Source organism: Hyaena hyaena, unplaced genomic scaffold (genome assembly GCF_003009895.1).
Source record: "Hyaena hyaena isolate Hyena2069 unplaced genomic scaffold, ASM300989v1 scaffold_546, whole genome shotgun sequence".
Classification (NCBI taxonomy): Eukaryota; Metazoa; Chordata; class Mammalia; order Carnivora; family Hyaenidae; genus Hyaena; species Hyaena hyaena.
Genome location: NW_024081179.1, coordinates 362,465 through 389,558, shown reverse-complemented (window position 1 = coordinate 389,558; position 27,094 = coordinate 362,465). Strand labels below are relative to the sequence as shown.

The 27,094-nt window shown below is 45.9% G+C and overlaps 1 protein-coding gene and 1 non-coding gene across 11 annotated transcripts in view; both read right to left on the bottom strand.

Annotated features, from left to right (window-relative positions):
* KLC1 (kinesin light chain 1) overlaps window positions 1-27,094 on the bottom strand; it is a 66,005-nt gene that overhangs the window by 26,677 nt on the left and 12,234 nt on the right. For all 10 annotated transcript variants that reach the window (XM_039255798.1, XM_039255796.1, XM_039255800.1 and 7 more), the window contains exons 2-5: window positions 11,004-11,265; window positions 8,804-9,034; window positions 4,413-4,491; window positions 3,699-3,924 (exon numbers count right to left, since the gene is read on the bottom strand). In XM_039255798.1, the coding sequence (XP_039111729.1) occupies window positions 3,699-3,924; window positions 4,413-4,491; window positions 8,804-9,034; window positions 11,004-11,264 (797 nt within the window). In that variant the 5' untranslated portion in view covers window position 11,265. The remainder of the gene's footprint in view (window positions 1-3,698; window positions 3,925-4,412; window positions 4,492-8,803; window positions 9,035-11,003; window positions 11,266-27,094) is intronic.
* On the bottom strand, window positions 20,477-20,549 carry TRNAN-GUU. The gene has a single exon. It is a non-coding gene; the product is annotated as a tRNA-Asn (tRNA).

Sequence of the window (27,094 nt, the reverse complement as noted above, 5' to 3'; positions counted from 1 at the left end):
ATTTAAAAACTAAAAAGTCAACTAATAAAAACACCTCTAGTGTATACGAAAAAGATTCCACCAACAAATGTGAACTTGGAATCCAGGCCTGATCACCTTCTGAAGCTGGCCCTCCACTGCAGATCACCCGGACAACGCCAGCCCCACACAACTAGCTACTCCACACAGAACAAGTGAGCCAGTCCAGAAAGTGGGCATAGCTTCACCTGCTTTCAGAACTGATGCCAGCATCTGAGCCGGGACTCTGCCGGTTAGCGGCTACAAGGCTTTGGGACATGAAGCTGCCTCCCACCATCCCCATCAGCCCATCTAGGAAGGAAGTGTATTATGTAACTCACAGAGTTGCTCTAGGAAGCTAAGGATATGCTATGTGCATAATGAAAAAGCTAGTGAAAAATAAATACAGTACATGATAGTGTCTTAATCAGGTACACAGCCTGCCACTGTTTGGTTGTAGTAAGAGGAATGAGGACATTTTTTGACTGTGGTAAGACAGATATGCCACCAGACCCAGCCTCTGCCCACCTTGGTTTACGTAACAAAGTGATTATAAAAGCTATTTGGTTTTGGGACTTAATGTTTCATGTTTCTTAACTATAAGAGCTGCATAAGAGCTGCCCAGCAAGGCGTGGCCCTACAGAAGCCCGTCTGCCCCACACACGTGGGAGGGGTTAAGGAGGCCCATGGAGCCTCTGAAGCACACTAATTCTGGGCAAGTATACTGAGATTTTTTTTTTCTCCAGTCATCGTACTACACATTATAAACTGGCTCAAACTTCTTGTAAAAATCGGCAAGCATGACAGTTTCAAAACCTACTAGGAACAGTTATAATGAGTAACAACCACAACAAGGTGTACTGAGCACCCTTCTAAATGCCGTAACCAGTCAGGGACTATAAACCTGGCCAAAGTGAGGTCACATGAAGAATCACACCAGTTCTCAAGCCTGGCCCCAAACCAAGGTCAAGGGACCTCGGCTGGAATGCTGACTCCCAGCCAGCCTCCCTGAACGAGCCCACCAGGAAATGCAAACTCAAAATGAAACAAAAGTACACCACCGCACACACGAAAATCCTAACAGAAAAACAGGCAAGACAACAGAACATCCACAGAAAGACACAAGTGACTAAAAATGTAACATCAAAGAGCTGCTGCAGAAGCTCTCCACTAAGGCAATGGAGGCCCCCAGCGCTGCCCTAGGCTGGGGACAGCGCGGCCGACACATAGACTGGATGCCACCTTCCCGATAAGCGGTTTCACAATATGTACCACATATCAACTGTTTAGGCTCTAACCCATTTTAGGAACTGATCCTAATAAAAATCCAGAATCTTAGACAAAACTTCTAAAGATATTTATCAGTATATTATGCTCTTCCCAAAAAGCTTAAAATTAAAATGAAATGTCTTTTAATACAAGAAAGGTGAAATGAGGTACAGCCCAGCAACAGCTGCCAATTTTGAATATAATGTGAATAGATAGGGCACTACTAATTTTCTTTTTTAACTTTCGTCCGATACGAGTAAACTCTCAGCCACAGCATTAAGGGAAACACAAGCTTGCGGAGAGGCCGCGGAGGCCCCAGCATGCCACACAGTGACGAGGGTGTGACCACACACACCCATGTGCCACAACAAAGACCCAGTTGGGCTCTGTGTGTCTCCTATTTACCACATTTATAATAATAACAGCAAGCAATGGCCAGAAATATTCAAGTTGTTAGTGCAAAAAAAGTGGTGGAATGAAACTCAACATCATCTCTCAAGATTTTAAATGTAAATACCTATGGCTAAGGAATCCCTACAATATGAAACCGTTAAAATCTCCAATGAACCTAAATGTCCATCAATAGGAAAACTGTCAAAAAAGCGTCTGGAACGTCCAGAAGGCAGACTGTTGTGCTGGCCTCATGAAGATTAGGGGGCTAACAGAGGGCAGAGCTGCTGAGCTGTTAAAGAGGGCTTCCTTTTTAGTGTTGTTTTGTTCTGTTTTGTTTTGTTGTTGTTGTTTTTTTTTAAAGAAACCGCTCGTCTCTATGGCTGGCTGGATTATTTTATTTCTCTTCTCTGAGCCCCTCTCCCCCTCCTTCCACACTGTCCCCGTCCTTGCTCAGATCCCTGTCCCCATCTCCACATCCCTAAGATCCTACACAAGACCCCAGGCTCTGGCCACCACTGTGTCGCATGCACCATGCTAAAGTGTCTCTCGTGACACCCACGAGGGAGCCCCCGTCCCCACGGGCACCCTTCTACACTGCCCACAGGGCACCCACAACCAGCCCACCTCCCACAACCGTTCTTCAGGCGCCACCCAGCTTTGCCACACCAGACTGAGGAGTCAGGTCCGAACACACTCAACACCGCTCACCACCTCCCCCCCTAAAACCCTACCCCCCCTTCAGGGCCCACAAAGAGTGGCTCCCCCCCTTCCGTTCATCCCTCCCTAATCCTCTCCACTGGACGGACTTTGTGTCCCATGAATACTTCTGTGTCATTTTATTAACAAGAACCCAGTCTCCCTGCTTCCGTAATTACACATGGATGTAAACAGCCTGTTTTCTACACAAGAATATAAGCTCCTTTAGAGAAATGCTATTTGAGTATTTCACAACTGTTGGGCAACACCGAGTGTCACATGCGCCACAGCCCTTCCCTCGGACCTCTGAGTGGATACTGTAACTGCCTCCATTCAGACACAAGAAAACTGGGGCTCAGAAAAGTTAAAAGCTCTGGACAACATCCTCGGTCTTGCGGCCATTAAGCAGAGATACACGCTGAGTTCTCCTGACTTAAATCTGGCGTTCTGGTTTCCCCGGAGGACAGGAATTACATACTCCTCTTTAGGGCCTCACAGGAACCAGCCTAAAATCCTACGTATACTTGTGGGTCCAAAATGGTGAATAAGGACGATGAAGAAACACAGATCCTTCACTGCAGCCCACAGAACTGGAAGGGCTGCAGCACAGCACTCCTGCTGTGTGAGCACTTCTCCCTCCTCAGGTCCCTACTCACCCGCCTCTGCTCTATTTCAGCTTAGTTCAGCTCAGAGACACGCACAAAGGGCTCCAACATGTCATGCCCTGTGCTGTAAAGGCTAACTCCTTCCTCACTTCCCTTCAATGCGTTCGCCCCGGGCTCCCCTAAGGGAGGAAGTGTGCTGGAGTGATGGGAGAGGCAGGGACACGGACACAGGCTGGTCCCCAACGTTAAGGGACACTACTCTGGGAGAAGAGAGAACAAAGCGCGAACAGCCCCGACGCCGAGCATGGCACACAAGCACCAGAAGGGAGGCAGGGATTAAGGGATCTGGGGCCACAACGGGGGCAAAGGGCAAGGGGAATCCGAGATTCAGAATGAAGAGAGAGCGGACAGAGAGACAGGAAGTCTATTCTAGACAAAAGAAATCTGGTACAGAGCCTTGTCAAAACAATCAACAGCTGGGTTTGGCCTGGGCGAAGGGTGCGTGTGGGCTACGCTAGACGGGGCGGCCTGACCCGGGTTGTTTCGGGCAGCATCTGTTCCGCAGGGTGACGGCCGTAGAGCTTGCTAAGTATCTTGAATTTAAGCCCCTGGCTGTTTGAGAAGTGAACGGTAAAGCCGGCGAAGCAGCTTATTCAGGTTAACAGAAACATTTTAAAGGCAAGTTCACTAGAAACATGGTCTCCAGGTAAGACGGGAGGATGAAGCGAGAGCACTAGCCTGTACACCAGGGCCAGGATGTTGAGCATGGTGGCCACGTCGGGGTGGTCGTGGCCAGACGTCTTCTCCAGGTCTTCCAGGGCCTGCTTGCAGAGCGGTACGGCAACCTCGTAGCGTCCCTGGGAGGCGTACTGGATGACCAGGTTGTGCAGAGTGCGCAGGCGCGCCGGGATCTCGTAGCCGCCCTGCTGTGCCGCCGCCGCCGCGCTGCTGTGCTGCTGCTGGACTGCACGGACAGAGCTCCACTTCAGAGGCGCTGGGACCGACTACGCAGACGACACCCCCCCACACACACCCTTCGTGTCTAGCTCTGGCCCAGGGTAGCACTTGGGCCCCCACCCCCCACCCCCGCTATGGACACCCGCGGAGCACTCCCCAGGAAGGCTGCATAACAGCAGTAACTTGTGAGGGGCGTGTGAAGCCCCCAAGGGAGCAGTCAGACTGCCCTCGGCAGCAAGCCAGTTCCACCTTTCCAACTCCGTACGAGTCCGCACGCCCCTACTTCACGTCCCTATTCTGTGGGGGGTGGAGTGGGTCTAACGTACTACTGTATCCCACCAAGAAACTCTCTGAAGTTCTTCTGGAAATACAATGCAATCCGAACACACACGTGCTCCCGTGAAGCAGGCCACTAACTGTGGCAATGACATCACAACAGGATAAACCACCTTCTGTTCTAGGCTGCCACTTAACCATTCCCCTTCGCCAACTTACTTCCTTGACCGGGTTCATCGTCGTCATTTGGGAAAAGGTCATCCAAAGGTTCTTTGGTGGAATCAGTGTCTTTGTCCTCCTATAAAATTAACCCAGAACAACTTTAGTCTTGCAAGTACTATAAGCCCTGTACTAGAAATCGTTAGTATAAATTTCATTTTAACAAAAAATCTTAAAAAAGATAATCAGTTTTTAAAATCAAATATAGTGCAGGGCGCCTGGGTGGCTCAGTTCGTTAAGCGTCCGACTTCAGCTCAGGTCATGATCTCACAGTCTGTGGGTTCAAGCCCCGTGTCGGGCTCTGTGCTGACAGCTCAGAGCCTGGAGCCTGTTTTGGATTCTGTGTCTCCCTCTCTCTCTGACCCTCCCTTGCTCATGCTGTCTCTCTCTCAGAAATAAATAAAACATTAAAATAAATTTTTTTAATAATAAAATAAAATATAGTGCATACTGGGAAAGCCTAGACAAGATAGTGAATAATAAATCAACCTGAAGACTAAAAACAACACAAGATTATTTTAAGTTTCAAAAACATTTTATATTTGTTGTGTAAAATGTGCTGTCATCATGGAGATTTCACTTGTATAACCTTACGAAGTTATGTTTTAAACACTAGACATTTCTGAGAACACATGATTCAACTAAAATAATAAAATAAAATAAAATAAAATAAAATAAAATAAAATAAAATAAAATAAAATAAAGGATTATCCACAATTTGGCTTATCCATTACAGAGTAATAAAAAGCTTGCTGGACTAGAATTCAAACACTAAATGAAGGCAGGGAGGGGAGCTGCGGCAAAAGACTTCCTTAGATGATTCACTAATTCTAAAGAAATTCAAATAAAGCAGGCTAACTCTTACTTGAAATAAATTTTATTTGGAAGCCAAATATGTAAAAACAGACTAAAATGGTCCATCTCTGAATGCCACAGACGTAGAGGGTTCCATCTCCCCTCCCTACTCACCACCTCACCACAGGACCCCTAAGAGCAGTCTGAAACCTGCCAGCTTTGAGTCTATGACTCAAGTGTCCCCACAGATCAGTGCAGGGGTCAAAACCAGAACTACACAATGGACAAAACAGACAATAGCCTGACCAAGTGAGAAATCAGCACTACCCTGGGGCAGATGACATCACTTGCATCTGGAAGGGTTAATCTGATGAAAAGTACACAGAAGTCACCTAGGGAATATTCCTATCTGGGATGTGTGATCTAAATACACTCACAGAGAAACATCAGACAAACCCACACTAAGAACAATCTACGAAGTAACTGGCCTGTACTCTTCAAAGATGTCTATGTTACGAAAGGAAAAGAGATTTTTTTTTCTTTCTTTGAAGAGGACCTCTTTCAGGGGAGTCTGATTGGTTAACTTAGTCGGTTGAGCATCAAACTCTAGATTTCAGCTCAGGTCATGATCCCAGAATTCCTGGGATTGGGCCCCACGCCAGGTTCTGCACTGACAGCAGGGAGCCTGCTTGGGATTCTGTCTCTGTCTCTGCCCCTCCCCTACTCACACACACCTGCATTCTCTCTCTCTTAAAATAAACACTTTAAAAAAAAAGAAAAAAAGGATCCATGTCAGATGAAAGATGACTAAGGAATCGTGACAGCTAAGTGGACCAGACCCCCCCCCGCCCGGTGAAATAATGCTATGAAGGGCTCTGCTGAGACAATCATGATGGAGTACAGAGTAGACAAATACTGTGCCCATGTTCAAATGTGGACTTGACCTGGCTCTGGACTCCACAGGGGTATGTCCTCATGCTAGGGGGCCATGGCCAGCAGCAGGGGAGTGTGGATGACATGTGACACTTATTCTAACACGGGTCAGAACAGTCATGCGTGTAGACCCTGAACAAGAGGCAGAGCTAGCTCACTGTTGGCTCTCTTCTCCAAGCTACTTTTTCCAAAATAAAAAGTTCTTAAAGTCTCTGATTCTGTACAAGTTTACAACATTATCCGGTATTCTAGGTGAATCACTGGCTGGCTTCAGTATCTCTATTTATTCTCATTCCCACAACAGCATAGAGTAGTGTCTTTGAAATCAAAACATGGGGGCGCCTGGATGGCTGAGTTGGTTAAGTGTCCGACTTCGGCTCAGGTCATGATCTCGTGGTCTGAGAGTTCGAGCCCCACGTCAGGCTCTGTGCTGACAGCGCGGTCCCTGGAGCCTGCTTTGGATTCTGTGTCTCCCTCTCTCTGTCCATCCCCCGTTTATACACTCTCTCTCTCAAAAATGAATAAATATTTTAAAAAATATAATAATAACAAATCAAAATAAATCAAAACATTTAGTTACTCTGCAAGGGAGAAATACGGTAAGCCTAATAAAACACGGTGCTGTGGACTAATGTCCCCCCCCCCCCCCCCCCCCCGCCCACAATCACATACTGAAGCCCTAACCTTCAATATGATAGCATGTGGAGATGGGGCCTTTCACAGGTAATGTGGGTCAGATGAAGTCATGAGAATGGGGCCCGTGACAGGACTAATGTCCCTCTTTATAGGAAGAGGAAAAGACACTCGCTCGCTCGCTCTCTACCCATGCACGAAAGCAGGCCATGTGAGGACACAACCAGGAAAAAGGCCCTTGCCAAGAGCCCAATTGTGCTGACACCCCAATCTTGGAATTGGGAGAAACGAGCCACATGGCCTATGGTATTCTATCACAGTGGCCCAAGTGCATGAAGACGGGCACCATGGTGACTGTGGTAACAGGAGGCGTGACATTAGGGGAAACGGAATAAAAGATACATGGGAATTTTTCAATTTTTCTATGAATCTAAAATTACTACCAGGCACCTGTGTGGCAATCGGTTAGGTATCTGGTTTTAGTTCAGGTCATGATCTCACAGTTTGTGGGTTCAAGCCCCACATCGGGATCTGTCTGCACTGACAGCTTAAAGCCTGGAGCCTGCTTTGTTTTTCTATCTCTCTGTCCCTCCCTGCTTGTGCACATGTACTCTCTCAAAAGAAATATTTTAAAAAATAATAATAAATACTAATACTGAAATTACTCCAAAATTTCTTTTAAAATTGTTTTTAAGTTAACTGAACAGATATAAATGGTGGACAAAAAATAATCAAGGCTGGGATGAACATCCACAGAGAATTGGGGCACCTGGCTGGCTCAGTTGGTTAAGCGTCCGACTTCAGCTCAGGTCATGATCTCACGGTTCGTGGGTTCGAGCCCCGCATCGGGCTCTTTGCTGACAGCTAGCTCAGAGCCTGGAGCCTGTTTTCCGATTCTGTATCTCCCTCTCTCTCTGACCCTCCACTGCTCATGCTGTCTCTCTCTCTCTCTCTCTCAGAAATAAAACATTAAAAAAAAAAAAAAAAAAAGAACATCCACAGAGAATCAACAGAAAAGGAGAAAACCAAAATCCATGGGGAACTCTGACTTTCCAAGAACAAGGTAAGTAGGCAAGAAGGAAGCATGAGTGAGAAACAGGAGACCAGGCAGTGTCCTGGGAGCAGGGAGAAGAGAGTGTAAAGGCCCACAGCACCACAGGCTGCAGACTCCGATTCCAGACCCTCCCCCGCTGCACTGCGGACGACTGGGTGGGACGCACACTGACCTAAGAGAGTTCCCACAGCGCGTGAGCATGGAAGCCAGACTCTGTGGGTTAAAATGTTCCAGGGATCTCAAGCTGGGACAGACCTTGTCAGGTGCCTCTGTGCGTCTGCCTCACGTTTACAAGTATTTTTACATTTTCTGACCACTCTTCTAGAACACACATATGAGGGCACCTGGGAGGCTCAGTCAGTTGAGCGACCAACTCTTGATTTCGGCTCAGGTCATGGTCTCAGAGTTCCTGAGGTCAAGCCCTGCATCAAGCTCTGCGCTGACAGCACGAATCCTGATTGGGATTCTCTCTTTCCTGTCTCTGCCCCTCCCCTGCTCGCGTACATGTGCTAGCTCTCTCTCAAAAATAAACTTAAAAGGGGCACCTGGTGGCTCAATCGGTTATCCATCTAACTTCAGCTCAGGTCATGATCTCAGTTTGTGGGTTCGAGCCCCACATCAGGCTCTGTGCTGAAAGCTCAGGGCCTGGAGCCTGCTTTGGATTCTGTGTCTCCCCTTCTCTCTGCCCCTCCTCTGCTCATGCTCTGTCTCTGTTTCTCAATAATAAATGTTTAAAAAAATATAAAAATAAGCTTTAAAAAAAGAAAAAGTAAAAGAACTTTAAGGCACACACATGAAAAGCACACGGCCAGGAGAACCTTCATATGCCAAGGGCCTAAGTCCCAAGATTAGAATCCTTGGTCTTACTAAACACAATCACTAACGGGGAGAGAAGAACACTGACAGCTTTACTAAAACAACCTACTAACTATAACATGATTAACTGTCAATACTGCATTCCTACTGAGCCACTTACGGATGGAGAGATGTCATCATCATATTTTTTTAACTGATTCATGAATTCCAGATGCTTCTTTTCTTCCTCCAGCTGAGCCACAGACTGCTCGCTCTTCTGTAATTTCTGCTGCGTGTTGGCCAGTTCATCCCGCAGCCACTGGTTCTCCTGGCACAGGCGCCGAACCTGTGCACGCAGCTTCTGCTTCTCCGACTCGACGGCATTCAGGTGATTGGACAAAGCCATCATAACCTGGCAGACAGGAGCAATGACAGCCCTGCAGGGCCCATGCCACACACCCCCACCCCCCACGCACGTGCCACGCTTGCAGCTCTCCTTACACTTGCAGGTGTGTGCTACCTGTGTGCAACTGCCGCTCACCTCCCTGCCCGCCCTCGGTCCCAGGCGCCCGGGGGCACGTGCTCAGAACACCTAATGGGGACTCTACGGTGCTCGGCTGTTTAGCGTGGCAAACAGACCGGCAATGGACACACAGTTAACTCTTCTGACAGAACTATTTTTTTACTTTCTACCTACGTGGCTCCAACATAACTTCTCAGAGACCCTTTCCCACTGAGAGTGTGTGCACAAGCATGCATATGCATACTTGTCGCTCAGGGAGGGGCTGGTGATGGAGCCAGGGAAGGGCGGGCACGCAAATCTCTGAGGTTCCAAGGAAAGGGAGGAAATCTTTGTAGCCAGCCAGGCAGTCAGAATGCCCTCTGCATTCTTAAGCTTAGGCCCAGGCTACAAAATGTGGTGACAGCCCAGTGCTCTGCTCTGCCTGTGGTACACTGATCACTTTCAGGGACAGACCTGCCTGAGGCGTTAGCAAGCTCCTAGGAGTACCTGAGCAGGAGGAGCTGGGAAAAGCTGGCTCCAGTCTGTTCTCTCTGTACACCATGCAACTGCCCTTCCCTCTATTGTCCTAAGCTTCAAACCTAAACTCTAGAAAGTGGGGCTTTTTCCTCCTTTGTTCTTAACCCTAATACCTGTCAAACTAACATATTCATATCACTTTTCAACAACAGAATTTGCATATAACAGATTCACAATAACCAAACACAGTTAAAGTTCTACAATCAGTCTTTCACGGAGTGGGAACGAGGAACCCTAGAACTGGGGTATGGACAGGGCTGTGGACACACAGTGTCCTCCACATGGACATGGGAAACAGGAACCTAGCAGCCCCACCTCTCTCTTCACTTGCTGCACGAGAGAAAAGCTAAGAAAGAAAGAAGCCAAATTTTAGCTCATGCAATTTTATCTGAAGTATGCTGGCACAGCCAACAGCTATCAGCAGTACAATTACCACCTAGATGCTCCTAAATTTTCACCTCTATGTCCAGCATGATAAAAACAAAGGTTTAATCAAAAACAAAGATCTAGGGGCACCTGGATGGCTCAGTCGGTTAAGTGTCTGGCACTGGCTCAGGTCATGATCTTATGTTTTGTGAGTTCAAGCCCCACATCAAGCTCTCTGCTGTCAGCACAGAGCACCCCGTCCCCACCTGGGATCCCGATCCTCCTCTCTCTGCCCCTCCCCCATCTTCTCTCAAAAATAAACAAATATTTAAAAAAACAAACCCACAAAGGTTTAGCAATCTTGTCTTAGGGTACTGCATAGACTAAGCTATTGGCCAATATCCATTCTCCTTCTTCCTTAGGCTTAAGAAGGTGGAACTGTGAGTGAGCAGGGCAACATTCCCTGGTCTCCCTCATAACTAGGTGGCCACTGAAATGTAAGCAACGTTGTGTACCAGCTGGAGGCAGTAAAGGGAGGAGGTACACCCTTCCTGGCCCTTCCCTGTCCTAGAATGGGGTCATGTGGCTGCAGCTGGAGCTCTTAGTCCACAAAAGAGGCAGTGAAATTCAGAGGCCTGGGTCACCCTGAGGGCTGTGCAGCTATACAACCTGCCTGGGGCGGCCTACCTTGGTATTTATTTTATACACGTCCATGATGCTTAAGCCACTGCTTTCAGTTCTGATATATGCAGCCACATCAAATTCTAAATGACAAACAGGGTTACCTCTATTTTACTGCCTCTGCTTTTTAAAATTTAGACGTGCCCAAATCAATCATCATTTATGTTACATACAAGCTGATCGTTATTCTGTAAGTACCTTCCCTCTAGTTTAATTAAACTGCATATTTCAGATGGAACTTCCATCTCTCAGACTACAAAGTGCACGTTCCTGTCTGAGGCGACCTCACTCGTACCTGTGCCTCGCTCAGGCCAAGCTCCAGCATTTCCAGTGACTTCCGGATCATGTTTGATTTCTCCTCCACCAGGTTACTTTCATCATCTTTCTTCAAGCACTTCAGTGTTTCCAGTAAACTCTGTAAAATGGAATTATGCTCATTCTTCAGAGCTTCCAGCCCCTGAATCACTTGCTTGGTCTTAGAAATAATTTCATCCTGTGTAAGCTTCTCCAACTTGTCTTCCTTTATATACACCATCGTGGACATGTTGTCATACATTCTAGAATGGAAAAAGGAAAACAAATTAGGTATCGTGTTACAGGTTTGATTTATGTTACATCGTTAACAAAAGACACTGTGTGAAGACTCTTAAATTAACATGTTTTAGGTGAATAATTAATAAACATGTATTTGTGACTTGTTGAATACGTACTGTTTCTCTTTTCCCTTTGCAGAGCAATTTAATTATTTTTCTGGCTTAGGTCTGAATTCTTTTTAATGGAACAAATGAAAGCAACTGAAATTAATGCCAAAGATTAAAAGCAGCAAAACAACCAAACGGCATTTGCAAAGCACAAAGCCTCAGTGAACAAAAGTTCTCTGAATGTTTGCAAGCTTTTTTCCCCCTTAATGAATTGCAGAAGGACAGTAAATTCTTGGTGACATATTTACCAGACAAAGCCTTGAGAAGTGGTCACAGTTGGAAGAAGGAAGAAAACCAGCAAAGGAACATGGGAACAATCAGAGCAGCAGGAGAAGGGCCAGGTCTGTCGGAAACACGGTGAGAGAGTGACATGAGCAGGGTCATCAGCACTGGACAGGCTCAAGGAGAATGACAGCCACGCAGGCCTACGGGATGGGACTGGCCGAGGGACCCACAAGAATTCATGAAATCATACAGTGTCTGCAACCGACTGCAAAATACCACAATGAGAAAGAAAAATGAAAGGGGCATAAAACAGCATCAGCAAGATCATGGTGACTGCTGACACAAAGCAACAGTCTTTTACCAACCTATAGGTTTGTGGATGTTTTTAAATCCCATAATTCACTTTTAGGGAGGAAGGAAGGGAGGGAAGGATAAAGAAAGAGAGACAGAAAGAGAAAGAGAAAGAAAAAGAGAGAAAGAGAAAGGTGGGAAGGAGCTAAGGGGGGGTGGTTCTGGGTGGCTCAGTCGGTTGAGCATCCGACTTCAGCTCTGGTGATGATCTCAATGCTCATGGGTTCGAGACCCACACAGGCTCTGACAGTCAAAAGCCTGGAGCCTGCTTCAAATTCTGACTCCCTCTCTCTCTGCCCCTCTCCCACTTGTGCTTTCTCTTTCTCTAAAAATAAACAAACGAAAAAAAATTAAAAAGAAAAGAAGGAAAGGCCTGTGAGTATTGAGGAAGGTTGTTCAGGGGGTCCCTGGGTGGCTTAGTTGGTAAAGTGTCCGACCCTTGATTTCAGCTCAGGTCATGATCTCAGTTTGTGAGTTTGAGCCCCACATCTATGCTAACAGCGCAGAGCCTGCTTGGAATTCTCTCTCCCCTTTTCTCCCTCTCTCTGACCCTCCCTCCCTCATTCTCTCTTTTAAATAAAAAAGATTTTATGGGGCGCCTGAGTGGCTCAGTCAGTTAAGGGTCCAAATTCAGCTCAGGTCATGATCTCGTGGTCTTGAGTTCAAGCCCTATGTTAGGCTCTGTGCTGACAGCTCAGAGCCTGGAGCCTGCTTCGGATTCTGTGTCTCCCTCTCTCTTCCCCTCCCCCCCTCGCACTCTGTCTCTCTGTCTCAAAAGTAAATAAACATTTAAAAAAAATTTTTTTTATTTTAATCTTAAAAAATAAAAATTAAAAAAAAAATCATTTAAAGGGGCGCCTGGGTAGCTCAGTCGGTCAAGTAAGTGTCTGATTTTGGCTCAGGTCATGATCTCACGGTGGGTTCAAGACCCGCGTTGGGCTCTGTACTGACAGCTCAGAGCCTGGAGCTGGTTTTGGATTCTGTGTCTCCCTCTCTCTCTGCCCCTCCCCCGCTCATGCTGTGTTTCTGTCTCAATAATAATAAACATTTTTTTTAAAAGGAAGGCTGTTTACTGACTGGGATTGAAGTCAGATTACATGTCAAAGTGATTTCCTTCAGAGCGCATAACCACTACCTGAGATCTTGTTTGTTTTCACATATTGTCTTCTATCCTTAAACATAAACTTTACTTAAAAGGCAAGGGGGGGGGGGCACCTGGATGGCTGAATAGGTCAAGCATCTGATTCTTTTTTTTTTTTTTATGTTTATTTTGAGAGAGAGGGGAGGGGGGACAAGGAAGCAGAGAGAGAGGGATAGAGGATAGGAAGCAGACGCTAAACTGTCAGCACAGAGCCCAACACAGGGCTCAAACTACGAACTGCGAGATCATGACCTGAGTCAAAGTCGAACGCTTCACCAACTGAGCCACCCGGGCGCCCTGAGCACCTGGCTCTTGATTTCAGCTCAGGTCACGATCTCATGGGATGGAGCCCTTCGCCGGGCTCTGTGCTGACCATATGGAGCCTGCTTGGGATCCTCTCTCCCTCTCTCTCTCTCTCTGCCCTTCTCTCTCTGCACTCTCTTCTGCTCTCTCCCTCAAAATAAATATATAAGCTCTTAAAAAATACAAAAGAAATAAAAAGCAAGAACTTGGAGCACCTGGGTGGCTCAGTCAGTTAGAAGTCCAACTTGAGCTCATGTCATGGTCTTGTGGCTCATGAGTTTGAGCCCCACTTTGGGCTCCCTGCTGTCAGTGCGGAGCCTGCTTCAGATCCACTGTCCCCCTCTTTCTGCCCCTACCCAACTCACGCTCACTCTCTCTCTCTCTCTCAAATAAATAAAAACATTAAAAACAAAAAGGCAAAGGGCTGTATCTGGTGCCCTAGTAAATCACAGGACCTAGGACAGCTCCTGAGCCTGGCAGACCACCTGGTGAATCCACTGACCGACAGCCACTGGGTGAGGGAAGCAGTGTCAAAGCACCAAACACAGGCCACTTGTTCCGGACTTGGGAGTAAAGGCTCCAAGTAGTTAGTAACAGGCGTCATGTTAGTAATTGTGCACACGGTTTTACAGTGGAAAACTGATCATTTATTTTTGCGTAACTACAAAGAGTCAATTCCTCTTGAAATTTAGAGGCTATCTCTGTAGGACTATTCAGAGAAATCCACCTCTGTACCACAAAAAGCTCAGAAAACAGTCAAAGAACAGAGGTAACTCCTCTACCTGACAGTCGATTATCATCAGATCTGTCATGTATTTAGTGTATGTCTCTCCAATGCTGCTGCAAAATCCAGGAGAGCAGGCACCTCACTAAGCATTTGGCACCTCAGTCCCAGGCTGTCCCGCAGTAAATGCTAACTACATATTTGCTGAATGAATTAACAGAACATTTTAGGAGCAGCTTCCAATGAGCATGTCTCAACATCACTACATTAAAGTGCCAGCCTGGCCGTTACCTAGTTCCTACAGGTGAAGGGAAGGATGTCCAGAATGGATGTCCCTAGAGAAAGGACGAAAATCAAGCCACTCCACCTATGGCAGCAATTTCCAAATGATGCAACATTTTAGTCTTTTCGTTCCCAAAGTAGAAGATCCAAGTGTCTTACTGAAACTCCAGGCTAGGGGCTAAAAGGCACAGCTAGGACGTACAGGTGACCAGACACTAAGCTAAGGAAGCAGACACGTGCAGCGAGAGCTAACGGCACTGTCAGGACCTGCGGGCTGGGAGCCCTCCACTGAAGAAGGGAGGCCAGACGCACGGAAGAAACAACTCCTTGCTGAGCCAGTCTTACCAAATGAGCACATCTCCTCCAGAGGGAGTGCGGAGCGCACTCCCAGCCAGGCGAGCAACAGAGCTCAGGGCAGAGGTATGAAAGCACCCACTGCCTAGAGCAGCCTCATCTGGCTGCAGGTCCTTGTGACCGAGGCTCAAGGTGACAAGGCCAGAGGGCAAGGGCTGCAGGGAGCGAGTGCGCTGGGCACGCCCAGGACAGGGAAGACAACTCGGGGGTGACGGCCTGAGCCCAGCCCAGCAGACACGCTGCCCTTACTTCCCCAGCCCTCTGCCAGAATAAGGTTAGTGCCTCTCCGCGGGAAGCCAAACACCCAGCCAGTACTTTCTTATGGTCTTTTCAAATAATATTAAACTTGAGGGTGCAAAGGAGAGTCTGTAGACTCTAATGAGAAATGAGAGCAACTTCATTACTCAAACCACCTGTTTGGGCACGAATGGGAAGTAAACTATGATACTGTCAATGAATCCTGTTCCTCAAAAAGTTAAAATCAGAACTACCCTACAATCCAGTAACTGCACTACTGGGTATTTATCCAAAAAATATAAAAACACTAATCTGAAGGGATGCATGCAACCCAATGTTTACATCAGCATTATCAACAATAGCCAGATTATGGAGTGCCCAAATGCCCACTGACTGATGAATGGATTAAAATGGAGTATTACTCAGCCATGAAAAAAGAAGGAAATCTTGCCATTTGAAACATCTATGGACCTAGAGGGCATAACACTAAGTGAAATAAGTCAGAGAAAGACAAATCCCATATGATTTCACTCATATGTGGAATTTAAGAAACAAGAAAGGAGAGAGAGAGGCAAAACAAGAAACAGACTCTTAACTACAGAGAACACACTGATGGTCACCAGTGGGGAGGTGGGTGGGCGGATGGGGAAAATAAGTGATAGGGATTAAGGACTGCACTTGTGATGACCACTGGGTGACCTCTGCAATTGCTGAATCACTATTCTGTACACCTCAAACTAATATCACGCTGCATGTTAACTATACCAGAATTAACATTTAAAACTTTAAATAGGGGCACCTGGGTGGCTCAGTCGGTTAGGCGTCCGACTTTGGCTCAGGTCATGATCTCACAGTTCACGGGTTCAAGCCCTGCGTCAGGCTCTGTGCTGACAGCCAGCTCAGATCCTGAAGCCTGTTTCAGATTCTGTGTCTCCTTCTCTCTCTCTCTCTCTCTCTCTGACCCTCCCCTGCTCACGCTGTCTCTCTCAGAAATAAATAAAACATTTAAAAATTTTTAAAAAGATAAAACTTAAAAAAAAAAACAACACATTAAACTCCAACCAATCATAATGATGGTCAGTGTCCTATCTCTACAGGTTAGAGTGGAGGCTGATCAAAGGGGAAGAGAGGGCAGTTCTGTTTACGAAAGAAAAAGAAAAAATGGGGCAGGACAAAGGGTTTAAACAGGAATAGCAAAATCCTATCAGGTAGGATTCATATACAGGAAAAAAATCAAAACAAAATGGGAAAATTTAATCGTTTTAACTAAGGGGATGTGTCAAGTAAATAAATACATTTAAAGAATAAGTAGGGGCGCCTGGGTGGCTTAGTCGGTTAAGCATCCAACTTTCGCTTAGGTCGTGATCTCGCGGTTCGTGGGTTCGAGCCCCGCGTCGGGCTCTGTGCTGACTGCCAGCTCAGAGCCTGGAGCCTGTTTCAGTCTGCGACTCCCTCTCTCTCTGACCCTCCCCTGCTCACGCTGTCTCTCTCTCTCTCCTAGAAATACATAAAAAACATTAAAAAAAAAAAAGAATAAGTAAACACATTTTGAAGAAATCCAAATTTGGGTCACCTGGCTGGCTCAGTCTGTAGAGCGTGCCAGGGTCATGAATTTGAGCCTCACGTTGGGTGTAGAGATTATTAAAAACAAGAAATCCAAATTTAGTTCCTCGAGGAATATGTAACAGAACTGGTGACACCATATGTATGCTCACACTCTCATAGAGGCTTTAACCACAGATAAGAGTAACAAATACAAATGTCATCTGGACGCACATAAATAAAAGGGGGGGGCAATTAAGGCAGATTTCTTTTTTAACTTACTCTTAACAGAAAACTGGTAAGAATCCAAATGCTCTTGGGAGGCACTGAGCTCTCTTAAGAACGGAGATGACAGGGACGCCTGCGTGGCTTAACTGGTTAAGCGCCCGACTAGCTCAGGTCATGATCTCAAAGTTTCTGAGTTAGAGCCCCACACCGGGCTCCGCACTGGCAGTGTGCAGCCTGCTTGGGAGTCTCTCTCTGCCACTCCCCAACTTGCACTTCCTCTCTCAATCTCTCAAAATAAATAAACTTAAACAAACAAACAAACAAAAAAGGCACTGAGGGACAGGCGCTATGGAGAGCACAGGCCTCGGAATCCAGAGCAAGCAGGCACAAAACCTGGCTCTGCCACCACAGCACAGGCTAAGTCCCCAAGCCTCCCTCGGTCCGGAGGTTCAAGGGGGCCTCCCTCTCCGGGAAGCTACAGGCACAGGAGAACGCAGGTGAGTCACTAAGCACAGTGGCTGACGGTAATCAGTGCGCTTTCCCACCTGGGAGCCAGGCTCTCAGGAACACCCCTGACAAGTGCCGATCACCATCTGCACAAACATCTCTTCTAACACGGGCCTCAGTGCTTTGCAAGGCAGTTGATTCCTTGTTAGACTGCTCTGATATGTAGTTAGGGAGTTACTCCTTTTGCTGAGTTGAATCTCTCTCCCTAAACTTCTATCCATTGAGCCAACTTCTTCCCTCTAATATAAACACAAAATATACTATCTTATCCACAAGACATTTCAAATATTGTAGTTCAATCAGAGGATTCTCCAAATCTTCCATTTCCCAAGCTCATACCTCCTGCCACCCTCAGGCACCCCTCAATCCAAACCCCTCATCCAATCCACCATCATATAAATATACTTCCATACGCCACTCCTGCAGAGGGAGACCCACACCAGCATACAGGTTTATACTGCTCCGTATCTCTCTCAAGTTCTAGGCTAAGTCTTCATAACCAAAGATGGGTTATATAAGAAATAGTGCTGAAGGAACTGGCCATTTAGGAAAAAAACTGTGTCGTATTCCTACCCTTACTATTCACTAAATTCCATTTTGATTAAAAAAATTAAATGTTGAAGATAAAAAACATAAGAAGCTAGAAGAAAACTCTGACAAAGGTATATATGCATATGGGTGAAGGTAAAGAGCAATCCTTGAATAAAATGGTAGAAAACTAAAAGAAAAGATGGATAAGAGTTCACTTAAATAAGAAACTTCTCAAGTTTGCTATAAAAACGTCTAGCTGAAAGAGTTCTTCTAACAGGTACACTGATTTCTAAAGAGGAAAAATGCTGGGAATCTAGGTCTGCTCAAACATCACACGTTATCAGCCAAGTGATCGCAGCATCCCTAAGACTTTCTTACAATGCTTGGGCTGTGTATGCTTCCCAGTGATTCTGGAACAATGAGTCGGCCAGAACAATGCCTGCCACTCCACAGGCATGTTAAGTATGTGCTCAATAAATCCATGCAACATGGGGTGCCTGGCTGGCTCAGCTGGGAGAGCATGTGACTCTTGATCTCAGAGTCGTGAGTTCAAGCCCCATGTTGGGTGCAGAGATTACTTAAAAATAAACAACCTAATAAAAACTTCAAAATGAATGAATAAAATAGCCCTGAAGCCAGCGCATCTGATTCCAACTCCCTACTACCCCCTCACCTGCTATGGAACTTCCTGAAGCCTCAAATACTCCCTCCCCTCCCCTCCCCTCTGAGTAATACACCCAGTATCTGGCCCCAGGTTATTCTTATTCTATGGCAAATGATGTATTATGTTTTTATTTCAAAAAAAAAAGGGGGGGAGGGAGCACTCTTTGAAGTCCCATTATCTGCTCTGTGAAAGCAAAAGAATTCAATACTCAGTGCATAATCTCCAACACAGCACTTGACAAATCTCACATCTGAATTAAGCTCCTTAAACACGAGCTTATGGTCAAACCGCTCAAATCCATTGTTCAACAAGCAAAGCTATTTCAGTCTATTACGCTGCTCATGTCACATTCAAATCCCCAACAAAGTCGGTACTGAGTCTACAGATTACAAAGTCACTACCTAAAATAACGAAGACAAAAATAATCCTAAAGCTTGATCTTCATTTTTCTTTCATTTTAACTACTTTTGTCTCCATTACTTTAAATTGTGGTTCGATCTTTGCTGTTTTTATTGGGTACTACGATGGTTTTGATGTGTATTTTAAATACAACTCTCACTTCCAAGGATTCACATCAGTCATTAACTCATGACACAACACCCAAGAAACCTAGTCTATCCCGACATTCAGATCCCCAGTTAAATCCTGCGTGTAGCACTTTGTAACCCAAAAATATGGCAATATTTATTTCTAAGATGCCAGTGAAAAATAATAAAAACAGACATGCTCTCCTACAAACTACAGGCTGGCAGAAGCGAGGGAGTCCAGCTGACCCTTGAACAACACGCGTGTGAACTGGGCAGGCTCACTTCCACGTGGGTAGTTTACAGTACTGTACTATAAATACATCTTCTCCATGGTTTTCTTAATATTTTTTTTCCTCTGCCTTACTTTATTGTAAAAATATAGCAAATAATATATGTGACATACAAAATACATGTTAATCAATTGTTATATCATCAGCATGGCTTCCAGTCAACAGTAGGCTATTACTAGTTAAGTGTTTGAAGAGTCCACAGTTACATGCAGATCTGTGACTGTGCAGGGCTGTCAGGTGTTGGGTGTCAAGGCCTAGAACCTTTGTGTTATTCAAGAGTCAATTATATAATGTTGTTCTTTCAAAGGTCTAACTTCCCTTTGGAAACACAGGAAACCAAAAAACAGGTTTCTTGATTAAGAAAGAAATTAGGGGCACCTGGGTGGCTCAGTTAAGCGTCTGACTTGATTTCAGCTCAGGTCATAATCCCAGGGTCATGAAATCAAGCCCCGCACAGGGTTCCACACTGGACAGGGAGCCTGCTTCAGATTCTCTCCCTCCATCTCCCTCTGTCCCTCCCTACCCGACCCCCCCCACCCCCCCCCAGTCAAAAAAATTAGGGGCACCTGGGTGGCTCAGTCAGTTGAGCTCAGGTCTCAGGTTTCTGCTCAGGTCACTCTTGATATTGGCTCAGGTCATGGGATTAAGTCCTGCATGGGGCTCTATGCTGAGCGTGGGGCCTGCTTGGTACTCTCTCTCTCTCTGCCCCTCTCCCCCTCCTGCATGCTCTCTCCCCTTCTAAAATTAAAAAATGTTTAATTAAAAATAAAAATTAACTAAATCCCTACATGTTCAAACCTGAAACAAGATGAACGAGGCAACTGAACCAACTCTGTATCAGTGTATCTAGTGATACAAGTAAGGAGAGGATCTAGACCTTGACAGTAACTGAAGATACGACCAGCAGTAACTAACATGCAGGCATATCGCTAATGCTCCATTACTCAAGTATGACAAAAATACCAGACAGCAATATTAATTTGCACATTCTATTGCTTTACTTCAGCTTAGAAATACTCCAAGCAGAGGTAATATGCAAAATTGAAAATAGCTCCTCTAATACTAAAATTATCCTTTTAATTTGTCCTTTAACATAACCTGTCCTTTAGGCCAAGACTGAGTGCTTTTTTAATTTTATTTATTTATTTTAGGTAATCTCTATACCTAACGTGAGGCTCAAACTCATGACCCTGAGATCAACAGTCACATGCTCTACCAACTGAGCCAGCTAGGTGCCCCAAGACTGAGCTTACTTACTCTAACACACCAGTGATTAAGAGAAATCTTCAGTGTTACAATCAACTCCTGTAAAGGATGATGGAAACTGACAAATTTACAGTGGACAATTCTGAGGGCGCTTGGGGGCTCAGTCGGTTGAGCATCCATCTTTTGATCCTGGCTCAGGTCATGATCTCACTCATAAGATGGAGCCCTGTGTCGAGCTCTGTGCTGAAAGCATGGAGCCTGCTTGGGATTCTCTCTCTTCCTCCCCCTCTCTCTGCCGCTCCCCCACTCATGCTCACTCTCTCTCTCAAAATAAATAAACCTCAAAAAAATAAAGTGGACAACTGTGTACAATGCGAGGCTGATGCTTTAAACTGAGAAGCAGGACTGCTGTGTCGGCAGAGGCACGGCAGGGGGCTGCAGGGACTCAGGTGAGGCGACACACGAGAGAGGCCGAAGGACCCTTGGCCTGCAGACCAGCACCAGTCAGGCCCTGGCCTCCGGAGGGGGAGGGGGAGGTGTCAGTGACAGAAACAGTCACCCACTCGGTTTATTTAATGGGCACCAACTCTACCTATGCCAGATGCTGTCCTAAGTACAGGACGTGGACTATATGAAAAAAATACTTTTTAAAGAAAATAAAAATATTGTGGTGACAAAAAAATATCCTGGAGCACCTGGGTGCTTCAAGTCGGTTAAGCGTCTGACTCTTAATTTCAGCTCAGGTCATGATCTCATGGTTTCATGGGTTGGAGCCCCGCACTAGGCTCTGTGCTGACAGTGCGGATTCTCTCTCTATGCCCCTCCCCAACTTGCATTCTCTCTCTCTCTCTCTCTCTCAAAATAAATAAACTTACACACACACACACACACACACACACACACACACACACACACTATATCCTACACGTTCCTGGGGCTCAGGGGTAGGGGTTGTATAGACAGAATTAAAACAATCAGAATGGCTTCAGACTTCTCAAGAGCAAAACTGGAAGCAAAAGGCAATTAAATGCCTCCAAAGCTCTGCAGGAAAATTATTTCCAATTTCCATTTCCAAAGCCAGCCAAACTCTCCATCAACCGTGGGGGCAGAATAATAACATTTTCAGACATGCAAGGTCTCACACACTTTTACCTCTCGTGCACCGTTTCTCAGGCTACAGGAAGATGCGCCCAAGCAAAATGAGAAGAAGAAAACATGGAACATGGGTACAGGGTCCCCCCGGGAGAAGACAGGGCTCTGCACCCAACACTGGACGGGTGCTGGACATGGTGGGTGAATCAGCACCAACTTAAAAAGGAAATGAAAACAAGATAATTAACTCCTAAGGAAACAAAAGGTCAAACGGGAAAAGCAATCACAGTTTATTACATAATTCACCTCTGGCATCTATACGGTCATAAAGACAGAAACAAAATTTACATTCTATGGGAGCATCTGCAGATGCAAAGGGGGGCACCTATGTGGTGAAGAGAAGCAAAGAAAGAGGTTAGTCCCAATTACCTAGAACCGGAAGTCAAAAACTGAAAAACCATCAAGGGTGCCTGGCTGGCTCAAGTCAGCAGAGCACATGACTCTTGATCTCATGGTTGTAAATCCGAGGCCCAAATTGGGTGCAGCGATTACTTAAAAGTAAAATCTTAAAAAAAAAAGTCATCAGGCAGCAACATAAGCCTGTTATTTAGACACAGCAATTATGGAAAAATTATATTTAACTTAAAGGAAGTGAAAACAGGAGTGCCTGGGTGGCTGTTAGTTAAGCCTCCAGCTTTGGCTCAGGTCATGACCTCCTGGTTTGTGGTTCAATGAGTTCGAGCCCTCTGTCGGGCTCTCTGCTGTCAGCGTGGAGCTAACCTCAGACCCTGTTTCCCTCTCTCTACCCATCCCCCAGCTCATGCATTTGCACTGTCTCAAAAATACAATATTTTTGGGGGCGCCTGGGTGGCTTAGTCGGTTAAGCGTCCGACTTTCGCTTAGGTCATGATCTCGCGGTTCGTGGGTTCGGGCCCCGCATCGGGCTCTGTGCTGACTGCCAGCTCGGAGCCTGGAGCCTGTTTCAGTCTGTGACTCCCTCTCTCTCTGACCCTCCCCTGCTCACGCTGTCTCTCTCTCCTGGAAATAAATAAAACATTAAAAAAAAATTTTTTTTAAATAAATAAATAAAATAAAATAAATACAATATTTTTTAAATAATTTAAAAAAAAAAAAGTGAAACGGGTGCCTGGGTGGCTCAGTCAGTTAAGCATCCAACTCTTGATTTAGGCTCAGGTCATAATCTCAGGGTTTGTGAGACTGAGCCCCAGGTTGGGTCTGCGTTGACAGCACAGAGCCTGCTTGGGATCCTCTCTCTCCTTTCTCTTTCTGCCTCTCCCCCATTCACCTCCCCCAATAAATTTTAAAACTTAAAAAAAATATTTATGGGAGGCTGGGTGGCTCAGTCAGTTAAGTGCCTGACTTCAGTTCAGGTCATGATTTTGTGGCTTGTGGGTCTGAGCCCTGCATTGGGCTCTGTACTGAAGAGTCAGAGCCTGGAGGCTGCTTCAGATTCTGTGTCTCCCCCTCATCCCCCTTGCCCCCCGCTAGGCTCTGTCCTTCTGTCTCTCAAAAAAAGCATAAACATTATAAAGAAAGGAGGGAGGGAGGGAAGGGGGAGAGGTAGAGAGGTGGAGAGGTGGAGAGAGTGAGAGAAAGAGGAAAGAGAAAGAAAGAAATTAAGTTTAAGATTTAAAAACAAAAAAGAAAAAAACAAGAAAAACAGTAGGGAGAAGGAAAGGGGGAGCAAGCCAGTGGCAAAAACCAACACTTAGGAAACTATCTGACTCTGAAAACTACGAGTACCGTTCTCACTGCATCACCGCCAGGGTCCACGTGCTCCCCCTGACTTGACAACTAGCGGTGCCAGTCCTGACAGCCTGGCTGAGGCAGTCTGTGCAGGCCTCCCCTGCGCAGGATTACCTCCACCACACACCCCCCACTCCACCTTTGCTCTCCACACTCCATCTTTGGGAAGCAGGTCACCAGGGGCAGCCCACACTCAGAGGGGTGGGGAGAGCGAGTGAGAAGAGGGATTATAAAGTGCCTGGAGCTCTGTATAGGGCAGGGCCTCTTCTCTGCCTCATTCCTCATTGGCTCCCTTACTCACTAAGGTCAACATGCACAGGGGATATTTGTTTTCTACTTCAGGTTATATCTAAAGAATACTAATTATTAAGCATACCATGTTATTTATTTGGGGGCTCCAACCATCCCAGCTAGGGGCAGCCAGAGTTCTTTCAGTCAGGCTCTCGTGTCATCTGACGCGCTCCGGCCCTTTGCTTTTTGAGGGCTCCTGTCCTTTCTGGCACCACAGGACGTCCCAGGGTCGCCTGGCACTCTCCCTGCCCCAGCCCTAGAATCAGCCATCACCTGAAGGAGCCTCACTTTGTTTGATGGTAAAATGGTTTCAGGAACCAAAACTGGGCCCAGTGAGCTTCTTCTCAAAACCTGCAACCCCATCTAACCGTGAGAAAAATGTCAGACAAACCCAAATTGAGGCCTATTCTACAAAATACTGACCAGTACTTCACAGGCCAGGAAAAATGATGGCGACATGTGATATGGTCCTGGACATGTGAACCCTGTCCTGGACAGGGTTCTGGAATAGAACAAGGATATTAGGGGAAAACTACTCAGATCCAAATAAAATGTTGAGTTTGGTTACAATTATGTACCAATGCTAGTTCCTTAGCTGTCATAAATGTGCCATCATCATGCAGGACATTAACATTAGGAGAAACCGACTGCAGGTGTGCAGGGATCCTGTCTCTGCAACGTTTCTGTAAACGTGAAACTATCCTGAACAGTTTATTCCTTAAAAATCTACCTACAGAGGGGCGCCTGGGTGGCTCAGTCGGTTGAGCGTCCGACTTTGGCTCAGGTCATGATCTCACGGTTCGTGGGTTCGAGCCCCGCATCGGGCTCTGTGCTGAACGTTGCTCAGAGCCTGGAGTCTGCTTCGGATTCTGTGTCTCCTTCTCTCTCAGCCTCTCTTCCACTGGTACTCTGTCTCTCAAAAATAAATAAATGTAAAAAAATTAAAAAAAAAAAATCTACCTACAGAGGCGCCTGGGTGGCTTAGTCGGTTAAGCATCCGACTTTCACTTAGGTCATGATCTCACGGATCGTGGGTTCGAGCCCCGCATCGGACTCTGTGCTGACTGCCAGCTCAGAGCCTGGAGCCTATTTCAGAGTCTGTGTCTCCCTCTCTCTGACCCTCCCCTGCTCACGCTGTCTCTCTCTCCCTCTCTCTCCTAGAAATAAATAAAAATTTAAAAAAAAAATCTACCTACAAAGAATACAAAAAGTAAGTATGTAACTTTGACAAAAACAAAACCAGGAAAGCATACACACACTGTGCGTGGTAAGAACGCAATCTGTGCAGGATCTTAATTTGTGAAGCATTTCCGTATGCGTGTGGTTTGTACTTTTTTAAGAAGGCTTCATCCCCAGCGTGGAGCCCGGCGTGGGGCTTGAACTCCCAATCCTGAGATCAAGACCAGGACTGAGATCAAGAGTCTGATGTTCAACCGACTGAGGCCCCCAGGGGCCCTGTGCACACTATTTCATAAGAACAAAATACAAAGTCTATAAATAGTTTAATCAATGATCCGTATCATTCCCATTTACAAATGAGCAGACGGTTGTAGACACGTAAGCCCACACTACCTGGAACAGGAACAGAATCCAAGCTCTTTCCACCACGTTCAGGCGCACCTCTGATTTAGTGACTGCACGCACGCCGCACACACGACCCTGCGCCCTGCTAGCCCAGCAAGGAGACAGACGAGTACCTGACCGGAGCTGCAGCCAAAGGACCTTCTCAAACCCTCAAGTATATAAAGGATTTGAAATTTCTGCCACAATAAAAATAGACCAACCTAACAGTGAGACAAGAAGGGAAACGCTGAATATACTGAATATTTTATAAGGCAGAGAAATTAAACCAGAACAGGCTGGATGCTAAAAGCACTTTTTAAAGATTATACTAGGTCATATATACTGAATTTTTGTCATACCAAATTATCAATTTTCATGTAATGCTCATATTTCCCATATCTATCACCTGATCTTTTCATACATTTATACTCCCCTTTATACTCACATGAGATCTATATTGACAATGAGATTATACACACACATTCTACACACAGGCGATACAATTTTCAATAGTATGACAAATTTTACCAAACCATCCTCCTCTCTCAAAAATTAACAAAAAAGGGAGTCACAATAAATAGCTGTACTATCTTGATAACTTTTGTTACTCTAAAATGATTTGAAGTCACCTGGGTGGTGGCTCAGTCAGTTAAGCATCCGACTCTTGATTCTGGATCAGGCCATGATCTCCCGGTTCGTGGGATAGAGCCCCACACTGGGCTCTGCACTGAGCATGGAGCCTGCCTAAGATTCTCTCTCTCTCCCCCTCTGCCCCTCTCCCCAACTCACGTGAAAGGAAGGAAGGAAGGAAGGAAGGAAGGAAGGAAGGGAGGGAGGGAGGGAGGGAGGGAAAGAAGGAAGGAAGGAAGGAAGGAAGGAAGGAAAGAGAAAGAAAGAAAGAAAGAAAGAGAGAGAGAGAGAGAGAGAGAGAGAAAGAAAGAAAGAAAGAAAGAAAGAAAGAAAGAAAGAAAGAAAGAAGAAAGGAAGGAAACAAAGAAAGAGCTAATGTGGTAAATGAAGTTTAAAATATATATATTTAAAAGGTGTGGAACTAGATCAGTGGTGGCGATTGCCCAACATACAAAAAACTCAACGAACTGTATACTTGAAAATGATGATTTTTATTTTATATGACTGACATTTCAATTTTTTTTAAAGAATGTGACTAAAAAAAACGACAGGTCTGGATGCACATAGTGAAGGACAGCCAAGAAAGAAACATGAATTATTCTGACAGTTCTTGACTACAAAATGAAGTTCCTAGAAACAGCAAAAGCTAGCACAGAAGAAAAATAAGATAGAAGAACAGGTAAGTCTTTACTTTGCCAATACTGATGGCAGGACATCACAGCTGAGATGTTTTCCCAAGAGATACATGAGCTAAACCGGTTGCGAAACACAGGCAGCGGTCCATCTCTACACACAAGCATTCGCCTGACGAGCATCAGGAACGGAGAGAGAACTGAGAAGCAGCAGAGAACCTCTAGTGACTACAGCACACAACTGAAGCTGCGCTCAAGGAAATATTCAGTCCTATGATCTGAATGTCTGTGTCCCTCCCAAATTCATATGCTGAAACCTAACCCCTGCGGTGATGCTATTTTGAGGTGGGGCCCTTAGTAGGTGCTTAGGTCCTGCGGGTGGAGCCCTAATGAATGAGATCAGTGCCCTTCTCAAAGAGACTCCACAGAGCTCCCTCGCCAGCTCTGCCAAGTGAGGACACAGAGAGGTCAGCCATGTACGAAGCAAAAACAGAACCACACCAGACCCTGTATCTACCAGCATCATGATCTTGGAATTCCCAGCCTCCAGGACTATGAGAAATAAATTCCTGGTGTTCATAAGCCGCCGCCCTCCCCG